The sequence below is a fragment of the Lathyrus oleraceus genome, chromosome 4, assembly GCF_024323335.1.
Source record: "Lathyrus oleraceus cultivar Zhongwan6 chromosome 4, CAAS_Psat_ZW6_1.0, whole genome shotgun sequence".
Taxonomy (NCBI): Eukaryota; Viridiplantae; Streptophyta; class Magnoliopsida; order Fabales; family Fabaceae; genus Lathyrus; species Lathyrus oleraceus.
The window spans coordinates 496,586,544-496,605,445 of NC_066582.1; the positions used below are offsets into that span (position 1 = coordinate 496,586,544).

The 18,902-nt window shown below is 34.9% G+C and overlaps 2 protein-coding genes and 1 long non-coding RNA gene across 3 annotated transcripts; 1 reads left to right on the forward strand and 2 right to left on the reverse strand.

Moving 5' to 3' along the window:
• The first annotated feature begins 1,502 nt into the window (after positions 1-1,502).
• LOC127076737 (uncharacterized) lies at positions 1,503-2,731 on the forward strand. The gene is made up of 4 exons (XM_051018502.1): positions 1,503-1,646; positions 1,884-2,001; positions 2,112-2,172; positions 2,273-2,731. Exons 1-4 carry the CDS (start codon positions 1,613-1,615, stop codon positions 2,561-2,563), a joined length of 504 nt encoding a protein of 167 aa, XP_050874459.1. The 5' UTR covers positions 1,503-1,612; the 3' UTR covers positions 2,564-2,731.
• Positions 2,732-4,119: 1,388 nt separating this feature from the next.
• Positions 4,120-6,773, reverse strand: LOC127076738 (peptidyl-prolyl cis-trans isomerase FKBP20-2, chloroplastic). The gene is made up of 7 exons (XM_051018503.1): positions 6,598-6,773; positions 6,037-6,112; positions 5,740-5,954; positions 5,506-5,615; positions 4,721-4,829; positions 4,541-4,617; positions 4,120-4,372 (listed from the first exon to the last, which is right to left on the reverse strand). Exons 1-7 carry the CDS (start codon positions 6,653-6,655, stop codon positions 4,253-4,255), a joined length of 765 nt encoding a protein of 254 aa, XP_050874460.1. The 5' UTR covers positions 6,656-6,773; the 3' UTR covers positions 4,120-4,252.
• Positions 6,774-17,200: 10,427 nt separating this feature from the next.
• On the reverse strand, positions 17,201-18,902 carry LOC127076740 (uncharacterized). Its single transcript, XR_007786864.1, has 3 exons — positions 18,536-18,902; positions 18,143-18,430; positions 17,201-18,063 (listed from the first exon to the last, which is right to left on the reverse strand). It is a non-coding gene; the product is annotated as an uncharacterized LOC127076740 (long non-coding RNA).

An 18,902-nucleotide genomic window follows, 5' to 3' on the forward strand; every position in this document is an offset into this window, starting at 1 on the left:
CATCCACTTGCGGGAGTTCTTTTTAACCTGTTCGGATATGGCCTAATACAAAATTTATTTGTATTTTGTAGTAATCGAACTTGAGATTTTGAGAGAGATTTTGAGAGAAGCACGGTCCTAAGTAGAGGTGTTTAAAATCGAACAAACTCAATAGAAATTGCCAAATCAAAACTGCAAAAAAATTGCATTTGGTTCGGGTATGTTTGTGTCATTTTTAACAAAACTTCGCGGTTCGGTTTAATTTGTGATTTGTATTTTGCAAACCGAAGTAAACCAAAACAAATCGCATTATATTACAACCCAAACTTCATTTATCTCACTTCCAATCCAAAATGCAAACCTATTATGTTTTAACCTTACAATTATAAATAATTTTCTCTTAGTCACACTTAAGAACTTCAGTTTCAACCTTCTCAAATCTCTACTAATAGTATCACACATTTTTCTCATCTTCTTTGCCATGTCGTCTCGTCTCTTCTACTCTAATCTCTCATTTCTTATGTTCTTTATTTTTCATCTTCACATTTTTATGTTACTGTTTTCTCTTTTAATTATATTTTTATCGCGTATTTCTTCTTTAATCTTGCCTCTCTTATATTCTTTCTTTTTCATATTCTCTAATCTCTTCTATTTTTTATGTTTTATTATAATGTCTTGAATATTGTTTATGCTAATATTTTGTTTTTTATTCCACTTTTGTCTAGTCTGATTTTTGTATATTGAATAAGAAATTTTTGTTCAAATATGATGAGTTTTGATGTATTTGATAATATAGGAATGACTAAATACAAAGTTATGTTGTTCTCTATAAGTATATATATGACTCAATAAATTTTTTATAAAAAAACAAACAACTCAACAAAATCAAACCACATTGCTTGATTTTATTTTTAAAAGTCATTCAAATCAAATCACATATTTTTTCTCTCTCTTTCAATTTAAATAATTTTTATCGTCAAAACCGCATAAACCGCACCACGAATACTCCTCCTAAAATCTAATTCTTCACCATTATACCAACCCTAAAATTAGATACAATCTTATTGGCACATTTACATGAAACTCTACAATACTTCTAATTAATGAACAAAATAAATGAAACGATGTCATATGTATGTATAACTTAATTGGATAAATGATGTTAACCATCTTTTTCTAATTTTATTATATAAAAAAAAAAATAGGTTTCTTCTAAGAGGGAATTGGTCTGTTTTTTATTCAGTCTTTAATAAGACAATAGTTATAAAAAACAAAATTAGAGTTGAACATCAAAACACTAGTGGTCTGGTGCAGTTCATTTGTTAGAACATCAAGTTTTTGTTTCTCCCTAAAATGGGCTTGGCTTATAAGATGGACCAGTACATTAAGAACCTTGCGAAAAAAAAAAAATGATCCTTACTTATATTTTATATAGAATCTTTAGGCCACATGTTCTTTCCAAGCCAAGAATTTAACATAAATTAAATTATGAACAAGAATACTTTACTTTCACCAAAGAAACAAATATACTCACTTTTTTGGCCCACATTAATGTACAAATATATGCATTTGTCATCTCATAGTTTCTAGCTTTTGTAGTCAATCATTCATTCACAAAAAATACAAAAACATTATGGGGATGGTCATGAGTTACATGGGAGGAACAGGTATCATGTTCTTTCATTTTCTACCTTGCTAACTTTTGTTTTGTTTTCTTTCTCTATTATCATCTACATAACACCGACATTTTGTTCGGTATCTAACATGAATATGACTATGATATTTTTTTATGTTATGATTAGTGTCAGAATGTTTGTGTCAATATCATATTCGGTGTTTTATCTGATATGTGATTAAGATATTATTATTGATTTTGATTTGCTCAATAATTTGTGATATTTTAGGTGAGGGAATAGCCTCCCAAACTTTAAGTTTTGTATCTGGAGCATTGTATGATCAATTTATGAAGAAAGAAATCAAAAACTTTGATGCCTTCCACACTGCAATTCTTGATATCTTCAAGTAAGCATGTCATTTCAATGGAAATTATAATCATTTTACTTCTCATCAATTTTAATTAAATGTAAAACACTTGATATCAATTTTTTTATTTTTTTTTATTTTGTTCATAGCACTATCAACATGGCCTTGCCTGGTAAGCATTATGATGCACCATCAAACAAGGAAATTGAGGTAAATTAATTAACTATTTCTTTAATCATTTTTATTTTATTCTTAAAAAATTTGCTGCACCTTCCCTTAACTAACATGTTTGCAACAAAAAAAAAAACAGGACTTTTTTAAACTATGGCATAAATCAGAGGAAGAAGACAAGAACAAAATTTTCACTGATTTCATGATTAAGAATGTGAATATCAGTAAAGTCGATGATTCTATGATGATCACCGGAATCGTTGCACCTCCGGCAGCTATGGTAGCTAAAAGATCAGGACAATCTTTGCCTCAGCTGAGTCTCATGAAATCCATACCTGATGTTATCTTTGTCCCAACCGCTACGATTTTGGCTCTCATTGCTGTTAAAGTTACCAAGAGAATGACATTGAAGAAATTGAATCCTGTTTAATTTTCAATCCTTGTGTAATAGAATGACTAATCATCATCGCTTGTGATTGTGCAATACTATGCGTGAAACTCGCGTCACGAGTGAATGTTTCGTGTCATTCTTGTCACGTTAGAGTAACGTGACCAAAATGTTACTTTACTCAAACTTTATATTGAAAATTTAAATGAATCATCGCATCAACTCGTAATAACTATCAGAAAATACACTACAGAAAATATCACGTTAGGTACTGATTTGATTTCACAGCCATCTAATCTTAAGTGTGCATAATCAAATTGCTTTTTATGATCGAGTTCCGCGAGCTCTTTTTCATATTTACGCGCTTGAGACTGAATTCGTTTCAGTTTCAACTCAATCCACTTACAGCGCGACATAACAGGACTTGTGAACTTTCTCCAATGAGCTGTTGTCACCCTTTTACTTCTAAATGGTTAAATCAATACAAAAAATCGTAAACATAAAACTTTGTCGAATCTCTATGACATGGACGATTAGTCGGTGAAATGTACCTTTGTCGGAGTGGTTCATCCGGATCATCGCGCATTGACGAGGAAGCGATGTCAGCATACATTCGCGATTGGACTTCTGGATCACCGAAGGAAGCATGAGCAGCATTTGGTTCTGTATCACCAAAGGAGCCAGAACTCTCTTCAAATGGATCTGGCACTATCAAAGCTTCGCCGGAGTTATCGCACGTCATGATATCAACATCTTCATCCTCATTTGAGTTGCGCCGATCAATTGGTATCGTTTCTTTGATCCGGCCGGTTTCCCAAGGTTCAAGAACAGGGGCATTGATGTTCTTGAATACGGTATTTATCTCCAAATCCCAGCTCATTTTCGCAAATTACGCAAAACCTTCACTGCTAAGAAATCATGCAAAAACCACATTATCAACCAATATGTTTACTAAAACTACTACAAGATTCTTCATCAATTAAAATCAAGAAACAGTTTCAAACATTATTCAGCAGCAAGAATAATTTTAATGATTAATATTATGAATTTGATTTTATCAAAAATAAATATTTTAACTCTAACGTTCTCTTTCAAAATAAAGCATATTCAAATTTGGAGAAATTTTGATAATCAAAAGGTGTGTTTGTTTCAATGATAGGAAATACAATAGTCTTTTAAGTTTTTAAAATTGTTATTAGATACTTTTCATTTCCAAGAATAATTTTAAATATGATTTTTTTCGTATTTATTTTCAAATCTAAAAATAAGAATCCAACATTTCAATAAATGTAAAGTTAATTACTCAGTGAGGATTTATTGACATCAAGTATAAATTTAAAAGTCTTATAAAAAATCTCAACTGTTAAAAGAAATGAATCAAATTATCATATAAAATTAAATAAATAATAAAAAAAGATATGGTTTTCTTTTTACATTGTTTATTTTTTTTATAAAAAGAATGACCATTTAATTCATTCTTATTAACAATTATGGCTTTCTAGACATATCATGAACGATTTTAGTGTGAATCTGTTTTTAGTACAAACAAATGTAGTACAGTTTCATGCTTATGCTACAAAGCTATAATGGAATGAAGATAAGAGGATTCAAATGAAAATTTCTAAGTATTTTCATACTACATATGTTCCTTTCTCGATGATTGACATGCTTACAAACCAAAACAATAAAGAATATTTTTGCTGTCTGTATACATCATATGACATTCTTATCTCAATTGCATACAACATCAGAATAAAATCCTATGGTTCTTCTTTCACAGTTTTGTATGCTTAATAATTCAACATCAAAAACTTCAAATTGTTTTGCGCTGAAAAATGTCGAAGGCCCTACCTGCAAATACAGAACATCAATCACCATACTACTCATGATTCAGTATTTTCTTTCCGAAAAAAGTAATCATGTTTCTTTATGAAGTTCACCGCACTTACGTATTATCAAACATGGAAAAGAGTAAAAGGTACATTAGGGAATGGAGATGAAAGAAAATAAGGGATGTACCGGGGGTCCGAGATCAGGGGGGATAATGATTCTTCTCTTTCCACCCGCTTTCATGTCTCTAATTCCTTCCTCAAATCCTACATTAGAAAATGTGGAAAAACATAAAAGCAGGCTAATGATAAATGCTTTTTGTCATACAATCTGCACAAGGGAACGATAATACTAAAAAAGATCTTTTACCTGGAACCAATGCCTTGTTACCCATGCGGATTTTGGCAGGAGAGCCTTGCAAATACGTGCTGTCGATACGGCGGCCGGATTCGTTATAACCAACATAATGAAATGTTACCTGCAAGGCATGATATGTGTGCTAAAGTCAAGTTTTAAAGGATAGTGTGTCTAGAGGCTAAAAGTTGCATGCATTTTTGCAGTGCTTAAAATGATATTTTTGAGACAGCTTCGAAGCTATAGAAAGCCTTCCATACTTTTTTTAAGAGTTTTATATTGGATGAGATAAGGTCTGAATGTGCTTTTAATAAGTGAAGACAGTTCTCGGTTCTCACCTTAAGACGACGGTTTTGTTAGGCAACTCAACCCAAATTCTAAGATGCTACTGAAGTCTACTGAAAATTCATACGACCACCTACTATTAGGTCACCGCTAACGAACCTAAATATAAGTTTCTATACGTGGAGACTCCTCATCTTATATACTAGTTTTGTTAGTGTTTAGTTAGAACCAACCCAAATTTTAAGAACATCAACGTAGCAATCTAACACCTTGCTCTAAAGTTTAGCAAATTATACTACCTCTTAAATTGAAACAACGGTTTCCAATTTTCCCCATCTCAACAAACTCAAGGTATTTAGAGTAGTAGCTCACTGCAAAATACTACATACAAACAATTCTAGTTCTCATTCTGGTGCTCACACTGCCTAATATTTGTGCGAACTTATTCTCCCAGCCTATTAAAATAAAATTACGAAGAAAGAAATAGTCGATTGGAAAGAATATAAAAGAAAAACCTGCTGACCATCCTTTGGACAATCACCTGTACCAACTTCAAAATCTCGATATATTAGCCCCGAATCACGTTTTACATAGTCATCTGGTGCTATCACTTTAACTTCAAAACCTGAAAGTGATATTAACAAACCAGAATATCATATCCGCATCAGGCACCTGACTTTTCAACACTAAATTTCAAAAGAAAAACACAACTGTGACATAACCATGTATGAAAAAACAATGATCATTACCTTCTCTAATAAAATTTGGGAAGTCATCTGGTACATTGTTCTGTTTTTGTATATTCCTATTTTGTTGTAACACGCGTTTTTCATTATACGGATTAATATTTTTCGCCTTCGCATCAGAAGATAAAATTGGGAAAACAACAGCTGGGACCAAAGCAGAAAGCACAAATTTCCTCCTTAATACATTCTCAGGATGTAATGTGGAACTATCCTGCACTCTATCCATACAAACAAATACGCCACTAAGGAGGATACTCAAATGAAATGATTATCCATTCAAGAAAAGAATGTCACTCTTACATGTAATCCTTTTGGTTTTTATTAGTGCATCCATGAGTTGATTCTCCTTGTCCTTGTACAGCACAAAGAAATTTCGCTGCCAAACAGAATAAATTCTTTGTTAGAATAGAAAACTCAGTGCTAATATGAATCATACTGAAAAAGCTTATTATTCTAAGTTATAAGTGTCTGCAAAAACTTCAAATCTCTAATCTGTTGTAACTCTTTCAAACCATTAACATTACAGCTACAATGCAAGCTTCAAGTAATTCAAAGACCTAGCTTATATATCTTGAATTTAACTTTCAACCAGCAGAATTTGAAGATTCTAACAATAACAGCATCATAAAATCAACTCTATTTTTGTTTTTGGAAAAGGGGTGTTGGAACTTCAACATCAAAATTCAAACATAGCATCACATCCAAATCTCAAAGACCCATCAACAAAAATTAAAACTTTGAAATAAAAAACAAACACAAAACATAAAATTCACAAACAGAGATATCAAAGTTTCTAGATTTTTGTATATTGAAAACATAGACAGGTAGTAAAGTTTGTTAGAGAAAGATAGAGAGAGTTACATGGAAGAGATTGCATGAGTAAGGGAGAGGATAGTGGTGAAGATAAGAGCAGTAGCATAATCGTGTTGCTCTTATGATATCATGAATGTGATATCTCTCTCAAATCGTTTTGGATTAAAGAAAACTCCTTTTTTGGGGTAAGAAAAATGTTGTACAAATTTTAAGAAAAATTTAATTAAGTGAATGAATTGAGTCCATCCATTTTATAAAATGGGTGAAATGGTGAATCACAATTCATATACTTATTTTTGTCTGATTCTAGATGAGTAACAGCAATTACAGCTTAATTCCTATGATTATTATGTTATAATTAAAATAAATTAGAAAAATACACTAAGACTAAGAATAATATTTTGGTTAAAAAATAATTTCTCTAACACAAACCTCTATTATATTTTAATCGAATTAATATTATTGAAACTTTTTAGAATGTTAATGTTCTTATATGACAATAAATAATTCAATAGTCTTATCCACACAAAAATTTATTAAATATATAATTTTTTTTTGTCAATCATGTTTGTAAGATGCAGGATTCGACAAGGTCGAAGTCGAGCATAGTTGTTAGAGTAGGAATCAAATATAATTTCTAATAGTTGAATTTACATGTATTCGACCGCAGGTCGAATACAGTTTATAGTAAATGAAGGTACATGTATTCAATAGAGAGTCGAATACAGCTAGTCGTAGTTGAAGCAATATGTATTCGATAGAGTTGAATAACAGTTTGTTAAAGTTAGTTAGTTAGCTTGAGAAACTCAATTTGATAGAATGATTGATCAATAAAAATTTTCTCCTTTCACTTTAATAACCCTCTCTCTCTCTCTCTCTCTCTCTCTCTCTCTCTCTCTCTCTCTCACACACACACACACACACAAATACACAAGTATATCTTCTCCCCCATTACATCAAAATTATTTTTCTTCTCAAATCATTATGCCAGAAAATCGTCTTGCAACAAAGGTGTGGTTGAATCACTCGAATTAAGAGTGAAGAACGAGAATCTTGGATCATTCAAGAAAGTCAATGAATCTTGTTCTATCAAGATCAATTCTAACATCTGGTATCTAGAACGCTGACTGTGATTCTTAGTAAGCATAGAGCAATGACATCTCATCCAAACGAGCATTTTTCAGCAAAACTTCTCATCTTGAATGATAAGAATTATGATAATTAGTGTAAGTAGATGAAGGTTGTCTTCTGCTATCAAGACGGTTGGGATCTTGTGAAGAATGGAATGACATTAATGGCTATAATGTCACTGATGAACAAAAGACTACACATAAAGATTTGAAGAAGAAAGATTATAAAGCTCTCTTTATAATCCATCAGTGCATTGATCTAGACAACTTTGAGAAAATTAGTGATGTAAACTCATAGAAGGAAGCACGGGACATCCTGAAGAAATCTTTTGGAGGTGCTAAGAGGTGAAAGAAGTGAGGTTAAAAACTCACAAAAGAACATATGAGTTTCTTCAAATGGAAGCAAGTGAAAGTTTGGTTGATTTCTTCACTAGGGTAACAAGACTGGTGAATCAAATCAAGATGTATGGAAAAGTGTTAACATCAAGATTGATAGTTGTAAAGATCTTGAGGTCGTTGCTTCCAAAATTTTATCATGTGGTTGTAGCCATAGAATAATCGAAGGACTTATCGAGCATGACAAAAGAAGAGCTTTAAGGGACGCTTGAATCTCATGAACAAAGAATTTTTGAAAGATCTGCAAGCAACACGAAAGGTGAGGTAGCTCTCCAAACACAATCAACAAAAGAAAAGAAAGGCAAAGGAAGATGGAACGACAAAAAGGTAGAGGAGGTTACAATAATTCAAATGGTAGGAGTCTCCAATAATAAGTAAATTCATCGAATTAGAGACAACCCATAAACCAAATCAATTACAGAGGTGGTGGTGCAGGTAGAGGAAGAGGTGGTGGAAAGAAACATGATAAAAGCCATATTCAGTTCTTCAATTGTCAGAAACATGGTCAATATGCTAGTGATTATCCTGAAAACAAAAGAAGCATTTGTGAAAGTGATGCAATACTTGCAAAACACAAAGCAGAAGAAGAAGTATTGTTGATGGTCACAACAATAGAAGAAGAAAGATTCAAGGATCAGTGGTACTTAGACTCGGGCTTCTCATCGCACGTGATTGGAAAGAGAGATTGGTTTGTTAACATCAGTCCATCTATGAAGAACAAGGTGAAAATTTTCAAATTACAAAACCCTAGCTATTAAAGGTATTGGTGATGTTTCGATCATGAGAAAATATGGCGAAAAGTTGGTGATCTCCAATGTATTGTACATACCAGACATAAAAATAAATTTGCTAAGTATAGAGAAACTGATTGAGAAGAATTACAAAGTTTTGATAGAATATAAGATGATGAAATTACTCGACTCAAGTGGAAAGTTAATATTGAAGGTACCTATGTCTCAAAATAGAACTTTCAAGATTGAACTTGATGTAATGAAACACAAGTGTCTGGAAACTGCAGCTAGCAGGGATGAATGGTTATGGCACTACAAACTTGGTCATCTCAACTTCAAAGACATCAGCAATCTGAAGAGAAGAAACATGGTTTCAGGTCTACCAAAAATCCAGATTCCAAATGAAGCGTGTGAAGAATGTGTTCATGCAAAGAAATACAAAAATAACTTCAAAAAATATGCAATAAGTAATTAGAAATCCACTCTTGAGGTCATATACTCAGATGTGTACGGTCCTCTTCGGGTAGATTTGATTGGAGGTAACAAGTACTTTGTTACATTCATAGATGATTTCAATCGAAAATTATGGACACATGTAATCAAGAAGAAAAGTGATGTGCTTGAGGTGTTCACAAAGTTTAAATCTATGGTGGAGAGACAAAGTGGCCAAAAGATCAAGACTTTGAGAATAGATGGTGGTCAAGAATATGTTTCAAAATACTTTGATGCTCTATGTGAAAGAGAAGGGATTGTGCATGAGGTGGTGCCACCATACACTCCTTAACAAAATGGTACTTCTGAAAGAAAGAATAAGACAATCATGAATATGGTAAGAAGTATGTTAAAAGGCAAGCATCTACCAAATGATTTATGGGGCGAAGCTATGTCAACTGTAATATACATCTTGAACAGATGTCCAACAAAGAAGCTAGAATAAATCACACCAAAAGAATATTGATCTGGTTTCAAGCATAACTTAAGTCATTTGAAGGTGTTTGGATCCATAGCGCATAGACATGTATCTGACCAGTTGAGAAGGAAACTTAATGAAAAGTCGAGCCATATGATCTTGATAGGATATCACTCAACTGGTGGATACAAACTATTCGATCCCTTGAATAAGCAAGTTTTGATCAGTAGAGATGTGATCATAGATGAGATGAAGGAGTCGGGTTGAATGACAATGTCAAGTAGGGTCAATGATAGTCTTATTTGATGAACCAGCTAGTGAAGCTGACAGTAGAATTTGACCAGAAGAAGGTGGGGCTCAAGCAAGCACAAGCATACCTCAAAGGATAAGAAATATGCCTGCAAGAATGTGTGATCACATCATATGATGTGGTAAATGATGAAGGAGAACTGGTAGGTTATACTTTCTATGCAGATACTGAACCAATCAATGTAACTAAGGCATTTAAGGACTCGAAATGGATGCAATCCATGATGGAGGAAGTGAGGTACATAGAAGTCAACAAAACATGGTCACTAGTCGAATTGCCACAAGATAAGAAGGAATTTTATGTGAAGTGGGTATACAAAGTAAAGTTGAATCCAAAAGAAGAGGTAACCAAACACAAAGCAAGACTTGCATCCAAAGGATTTCTTCGAGAAGAAGGAATCAAATTTGATGAATTTTTTGCACCAGTTGGTAGGATCGGAACAATCAGGTTGGTTGTTAGCCTAGGAAACATGAATAACTGATACTTGTGTCATATGGATGTGAAATGTGCATTTCTGAATGGTCCCTTAAATGAAGAAGTTTACGTGGCACAACCACTCTATTTTGTGAAGTGAGGCCAATAAAGCATAGTATACAGGTTACATAAACTCTTGTATGGACTCAAACAAGCTCCAAGAGCTAGGAATAAGAACATAGATGGTTTCTAATGGAGAAGTAATTTGTAAACAATTAAGCATGGTGTATATGTTAGAAGAAGAAAGAGTGAATTGCTCATACTTTGTCTATATGTAGATGACATGTTGATAACAAGAAGCTACAACAAGTATATCGAAGACTTTAAATGTGACCTGAGAAAGGAATTTGAAATGCTTGAATTGAGTAACATCTCATATTTCCTTGGTATTGAATCTATAAGAGTAGTAGAGGTTTGATGTTGCACCAAAGAAGATATGCAAGTGAGATACTCAAAATATTTGATATGGAAGATTGCAATGCAACTTCGACACCAGTTCAACCAAGATCGCAACTGACAAAGGATCAAGATGAAGATGAAGTCGATGAAACTCAGTATAGAAGACTCATTAGATCATTAAGATATCTTTGTCACACAAGGCTTGATCTAGCATGCAATGTAGGCATGGTGAGTAGGTTCATGCAAAAGTCAAATGTGTCTTATCTTGTAGCCACCAAGAGGATACTAAGGTATCTCAAAGGAACACTAGACTATGACATTTTATTTTCAGTAGCAGATGAACTAAAGGAATGCAAACTAGTGGGATATACTGACTCAAGTTGGTATGATAATACTGAGGATAGAAAATCCACAACTGGTTATGTGTTTATGCTAGGTGGTACACCTGTTACTTGAAGCCCAAGAAAAGGGTCAGTTGTAGCGATGTCATCATGTGAGGCTAAGTATGTAGATGTCTCTCTTTCTGCATTTCAAGCAACATGGACTGTGAATCTGATTAAAGATATTGCAGGAGAAAATCATGGAGCAATGATGATGAAGATTTACAACATCTTTTCTATCAATTTGGCCAAGAATCTGATAGCATATGGAAGAAGCAAACACATTGAGATGAGATTCCATTATCTTAAAGAGTAGGTAGCAAATGGAAAACTGAACTTGAAACACTGCATAACTAAGAATCATATTGCAGACATCATGACAAAGACTATGCATGTGGGATTGTTCAAGAGATTAAGAACTATGATGAATTTAGATATCTTAGACACAATGAATTAGATGGTGTGTTAAATATGTAATTCTTTGTGTTAAGCATGTTTGTAAGATGCAGGATTCAACAAAGTCGAAGTTAAAAGAAGTCATTAGATTAGTAGTGAAATATAGTTTGTAATAGTTGAATCTGCATGTATTTGACAGAAGGTTGAATATAACTTATAATAGACAAAGCTACATGTATTCGACAGAGAGTCGAATACAGTTAGATGCAGTCGAAGCAGGATGTATTTAACAGAGTTGAATAATAACGTGTTAAAGTTGGTTAGTCAATTTGAGATTGTGTGATATGCAAGCAATCTCATTATAAATAGGGTGGTACACTACATTTGTAATTATCATGACATAGAGAAAATCAATATTTATAGAAATATTAATCAATAAAAATTTCCTCCTTTCACTTAAATAACTCTCTCTCTCTCTCTCTCTCTCTCTCTCTCTCTCTCTCTCTCTCTCTCTCTCTCTCTCTCTCTCTCTCTCTCTCTCTCATGGGTTTATGCTTTACAACAGGTGAGAACACATCATTGAAGTCGAAACATTCTTTTTGAGTGAACCCCCTAGCAACCAACCTTACCTTAAATCGCTTCGACATCACTCCTTTCATTTCTTCCTTAACCTTTTAAATCCACTTATGGCTGACTAACCTGGCCCCTGAAGGTTTCTCAATCAACTCCCTAATGTTATTATCATGAAGAGATTTCATCTCATCATCCATGGATTTTAGCCATTCAGTCTTGTCTTGACTCCTCATAACTTCCTTATAGTCTCTAGGTTCTTTATCCAGAACCTCACTTGCAGACATTAAGGCATAAGTTTTGACTCCTTTAGGGTATCCAAGGAACATACATTTCAGAACTCTAGGTTCAACCTTGTCTTGCCTAATGTGAGCATATGATACACAGCCAAATACTATAAGTTTGTCGAGGTCTGGTGGATGACCTTACTAAACTTCTTCAGGTATCTTCATCCCCAAAGCAGTCGAGGGACACCTATTTATCAGGTAAGTTGCAGTCATGACTGCCTCAACCCAAAATACCTTCTTTAGTCCCGCACTAACCAACATGCACCTCACCCTTTCCAGAATGGTTCGATTAAACATTTTAGTCAAACCATTTTGTTGGGGGAGTACCTGCAGTAGTTATGTGCCTTGCAATACCAGACGTAACACAATAGCTGTCAAAATACTCATTGCAAAATTCCAGACCATTATCGGTCCTCAACCTCTTGACCTTCCTGTCAGTTTGGTTTTCGACCAGAGTCTTCCAACTTTTAAAATTTTCAAAAGTTTCATCCTTAGTTGTCTGGATGAATACCCATAACATTTTGGAACAATTATCAACTATGGATAGGAAATACTTTGCACCTGAGTGTGAAGGATTCCTTTCAGGCCCCCAGAGATTAGCATGAATTAATTAAGGGATCCATGTGTTCTTTGTTTATCTTTGTTAAACTTCACCATACATGATTTACCAAATACACAAGGTTCACAAAACTCCAATTTTTCGACCTTGTCACCACATAGTAGATTTTATTTCGGAAATTTGACCAGACCTCTTTCATTGACATGACCAAGTATCTTTCACAGCTCAGTGCTCGACATAGGTTTTATGGATGCGACATCTGCTGAACCACTTACAACCTCAGCCTCAAGGGTATACAAGTCTTACCTCTTTATGCCTCTCAAGACTTCTTTCGACCCCTTCATTACCCTTAGGATATTTTGCTCCCATTTGAAAACATATCATTTCTTGTTGAATTTACCAAGAGAGAATCAAATTCCTCTTAAGATCAGATACATACTGTAACATCTCAAAATTTGCCCTCCTCTTCTTAAAAAAAAAAATAAAATAAAATAAAATAAAATAAATAATTTTTTTTTTACAAGTTATGAGTCGACGCATAGGGTCAGCGCATATACCACGGGTCAGCGCATAGCAGGCTATGAGTCGACGCATAGGTCAGCGCATAGGCTTCGGGCCGACGCATAGCAGGCTATGAGTCGACCGCTCGCGCAAAAACTCAGTTTTCTGGGTATTTTTTGCTGTGTGAAGCTGTTTTTTGGTTGTTAAGTCACTTATTTTCCAGATTTTGTTCACATAACTCATTTTTTCACTAATTTCACTTCATTTTGCTAATTGAGGTGATTAAGGATGGATTAAGTTGGAGTATATATTCCTAATCATAACAAACTCCTAACAGAAACTCACACTTCCCAAAAATCAGATAAAAAAACTCTCCAAATTCTGAAAATTCTCAAGAACACCAAAAACCAAAAATTGACAAGAACTCTCTCATTTCTTGATCAATTTTCGAAATTCTTCTTGCTGCCACTTCCTCTCATCATCATCTCTATCTGTTTTTGAAGTTTGGATTGAAAGGAGCTTCATTCGTGGCTGTTCATTGTGGAGGCATCAATGGTGAATTGAAGAATCCGTGCACTACAAGCACTTCAACTGAATTTAACACCTCTACTCATCTTCCTCATCACTCTACTACATCTGTTTGTGGAAATCGAAGCTCAAGAACGCCAATTTCATCGCTGCAATCTCCAGGTGTGTGAATTTCGAATGTCACGAAGTGATGAATGTTTATAGGTGTTTTGTAGTTCGTTCAATGTAGATTGCAATGCTAGGTTTAGTTTAGATTATAATGAAGCATAGGCTGAGTAATCTGGATTTGAAGTTTCGAGTGCAAACCCTAACTCCCTCGATCCGTGAGATTTAGGAACATTTAGGAGAAATCGTGTTGATATTTGAGATCCACGTGGTGAGGCGGTTCCAACGGATATTCATTTGTTGATTTTGGTGAACTTTTGTGTTCTTCGTGTTCATAGCATTTCTGGATGAAGAAGAAAGAATTTCTGGAAATTAGTTTGTTTGATCTGGAATTTCGTTTGAATTTTTAAACAAGGAGTTTCCCGCGGTACTGTTCATGTAATTACAAATCTGCCATTGTAAATTCATTTTAATTAAATTAATCCTTAAAAAATCATAAAAAATCATAGAAAATTCAGAAAAATATGAGAATTGTTTCTTTGACTTCCTTGTTGACTGTAGAATTTGTTTGACCTATTGGTCAAAGTTGTGCATGGTATATTTTTGGATTGACTTAGGTTTGTTTCACATGTGTTCATTTTTGATACATTTTACCATTTTAATTGTGAAATGCACGTGCTTGCAAATAAATTCTTGAAAATTTTTGTGATGATTGTGGACTGGATGATGTTTATTTCCATGTAAATTTCATGAGTTTTTGATACCTGATCATTGAGTTATGAATTATTGAACTTAGGTGTGACAATTTGTGTCACACCTCATTGTGTCAATTTGCTGGATTTTTTTGAGTGATCTAGGCTTGGTAGAATAACGTGAAATTTTGCATGGTGAATCATTAACATGTTGAGATGTTGTATGAATTTTTGTGGAATTTTACATTGCATTTTCAAATTGATTGTGATTTTTCATTTCTGTTGGTCAAATATGCAAGTCCATGTGGTACATGTTTGTAATTTTGATGTGAAATGCTCATATGGTATTGGATAATCATGAAATTTGGCATGTTTGTAATAGACACATTGTGTGACATCCCTGTTTTGGTCTCATCCATTTCTTTTTTGTTTTCATTGAGTTATGAATTTTTGAAGTGGAAGCATGTGTTGATGTTGTGATTTGGAGCCTATAATTGTGTCTGTTTTTGTTGATTTTCATTGACATGGTTCCATTTGCCCAATTGAGCTCAAATTTGACATGGTAGACCTTGAATATCCCCTGTTTAGGTGGAAATTATTTGAGAATTTTTGGAATTGTTTTGATGTGGGTTTGAATGCAATAGTTCTGTTTGCATGTTTGATGCTTCATTTGAACCAATGTGGATTGTTTTGTGCATAACATGAGCATGATGAATGATATAAACATGAGACCAATGGTGTTTGCTCTTGTTTGACATTAATTTGACTTTGGTTTGAGAATGCCTTGCTGTTTAGGGATTTTTTCTTGCTTTGGACCCTAGGCTTGGCCTAGTGGTCTTGTTGCTAATGTTTGATTGATTTTTCAGGATCAAAAGCATAATGCACATGGAGAATGAATCAAATTGATTGAAATGGTGTTGTTTGATGTTTGTACACTAACATAACATTGTTTTGTAGGTGGTGAAGCTTGGGCTTAAGCTTTGAGCTTGCCTTGTTGTACATTGATCTGTATAGTTTGATTGAGTGAATACTTGCTGTTTATGGTTTGTCTGTCTGATTACTAACTGTGTTTGATTGTTTCCAGGTACTTTAGTTGCTCAGTTCCTTGTGAACTTTTGCTTTGCTTTGCTTAAGCAACTTGCATTGAGGTATAGCTTCCTAAACTTCATGTAGTCTGGAGACCCGGCTGTTACCGGGCCGGGCAAAATGTCTGAAGTCCTCCTTAAGAGGCAATGATTGTGGTTGTTTATTTTTAAGCCCAAGCAGGTGAAAGTCCTTTAAGTAAGGCAATTGGTGGAAGGTAGGTGTAGCACCTCAAATTTGCACCCTCCCATTTGTACATTCATTTCATTTTTTAGGTCACTAACATCACATTAACATTGCATAAACATTGCATTCACATTGCATAGTGCATTGTATTTCATCAGTCAAAACTGATCAGGGGAATCCATCCGTGCAAGAGAGGAAGGGTTCTTCTATGAAATAAAGGCTCTACGGGTGTTCTAGAGAGCTTACCTGATCCAAGGTTCATTTTGATGCAATTTGGCCAAGTGTTGAAAGCTCAAAGTCCACAGTGCAGTTCCAGGTCATCTGGGGCCCATAACAGTCAACTGTAAGTCAACTGAGGGTTAGGAAGTGGAGAGATGGGTTGAGACGCTTCCTTCATGTCCCAAAGAAGTTCATTTGTCATTACAAATACTTATCTTGAAGGATTTGAGGTTAGAAATCATTTTTTTCTTTTCTCGAATTAATCTTGGAAATTCAAGTTGAGTTGGATGATCCTAGGATTACTGGAAAGTTGATTTGGTTGTGGAAACATAATCGTGGTTGCATTAAGCCCATTCATTTCCTTTTGTTAAGCCCACAAGTTTATCCCATTAACCATTTTTTTATATCCATATCTCATCTTGAAAATCTCATAAGCCCATTAAGCCCATTTATCCAATTTTAATCCAAGTTCATTAATCCATTTGTATCCATTTGGTTTAACCCATATCCATTCAATCAAAATCTAAATCCACTTTTATTTTTAGAACCCATTCATTACCATATCCATTTCTAACTAACCAAATCCATTTAACCATTTTTTTACGGCTATCCAAATTCCATATCCCTCAAAACCACTTTTATTCCAATTTAATCATTATCCAATTTCATATCCATTTTTTTACCATAATCCATTTTATCCAATACTCAACACGAATCATATCCAATTTAGTTTATCCGTTTAAAACCAATTGCCATTATCCAATCGTACCCATAGCCATTTGTACAAAACCAAAATTCTGCATTGCATAAACCAAATTCTGCATTCATAAAAAAAATTCTGCATTTACAATATAACAAAAATTCTGCATTGCATAAACCAAATTCTGCATTGCATCATAAAAATTCTGCATCTGCATTATAAAATTCTGCATAATTTAAAACAAAATTCTGCATCATAAAAAATCTGCATTAAAAATTCAGCAACACATCAAAAAATTCTGCATAATAGGCATGTGGAAATTCTGCATAAAATGCACCAAAAAGCTGTTGAGCCAAAACCAAACACAAGCAGCAAGCTTCACCAAGCGGTGCAAAGCTTCAAGCCAAGCTTCTAAAGCTACTTCCAAGCTCCAACCTGCAGAGCACAAAGCCGTTCACAATAGCTCATTCAAAAACGCAGCTCAAAGCCAAAGCTAAAACCGCGGCAACAAACGCAAGCCAATGCGTAAGCCACGACTTGTGATCCAGCTGCAAAAGGTGCAAAACGCAGGTGAATAAGCAAAGCTCCAGTGAATACATAAGCCAAATCCAACGGTAATGCATTGACACCAACCGCAAAGCCTGCAACAATGAAATAACAGAATTTTTCATTCACAACTAACTAACAAACTATAACCAAAAAACTCATCTCTATAAATTCTCCTTCCCTCTCTCAAATTCGGTTTCCTCTCTTCAATTCCTTCACCAAACTCCATAGTCTTCACCTTCTATCACCGTAACCGTAACCTTCACTTTCTTCTCCAATCTTCAACATCAAGAACCACCACTTCAACTTCCTCTTCCCAACCGAGATTCTTCTTCTTCAACCAAATCTTCACTCTTCCATTCGGCATAACTATCATCATCACAACCGAACCACAGAGGATCCTGCAACAATTCTGCAGCAATTCTCTCCATTCTCAGAGGTGATAAGCAGAAGGAGATAGCAGAAGTAGATGAGGAAAAATCGGATCGCACCTTTGGGAATTCGATAGTCCTCTCTCTCCTTTGATCATCGACTCCAATCTTTTCTTCATCGATGCCTTGATCTTCATCGCGACGACGCTTCACCACCGCGTTGCCGTCGATCCGGCGACTCGAACTCTCGTCGTCACCATACTAACTACGGTTCATCCTTCGCAACCAAGGATAGCAACAAATAGCGGCGTGTTCTTCTGAGCGGGTAACGGTGAGTTTGCACAAGGAGTAGTGAAGAGCTGTGATTCGAAGTTTCGTCATCGCCGCAATCGCGTTCAAGCATCGTCCCTGCCGTCATCACCGATTAGCAAAGAAAACCAGAAGAAGTAGCAAGAAGATCAAGAGGAAGAGGAAGCAGAGACCGGAATCGGAAAGAGGGAAGAGATCCAATACCTATTCACGGTGTAATTTCGATCTGGTTAGTTTTCTTGCTTCCACTTGTATGTTTCTGCGTACAAAAGTCGGTTCACTCGCGACGTGGTTCCGATCCCGCCTCCTTTGGATTCTGCATACATAAGGACGAATGGAACGTGGATGTAAAATGCCGATGATTGGAGTGGCGGTGATCATGGAGGCTTCGTTCTTCGTTTTCCTGTTGTTCGCTTCGCACGCACACCAGACAGATTGGAAGCGAAGATGGAAGTTGCGATGGACTTCGTATTGTATTACGGTTCGGAGATCCGTTTCGCCATGGATGAACCGGTTTCGGCGGGTATAACTGAGTCTGATTTGGGATTTAGGTCCAAACAATCGTTCACTG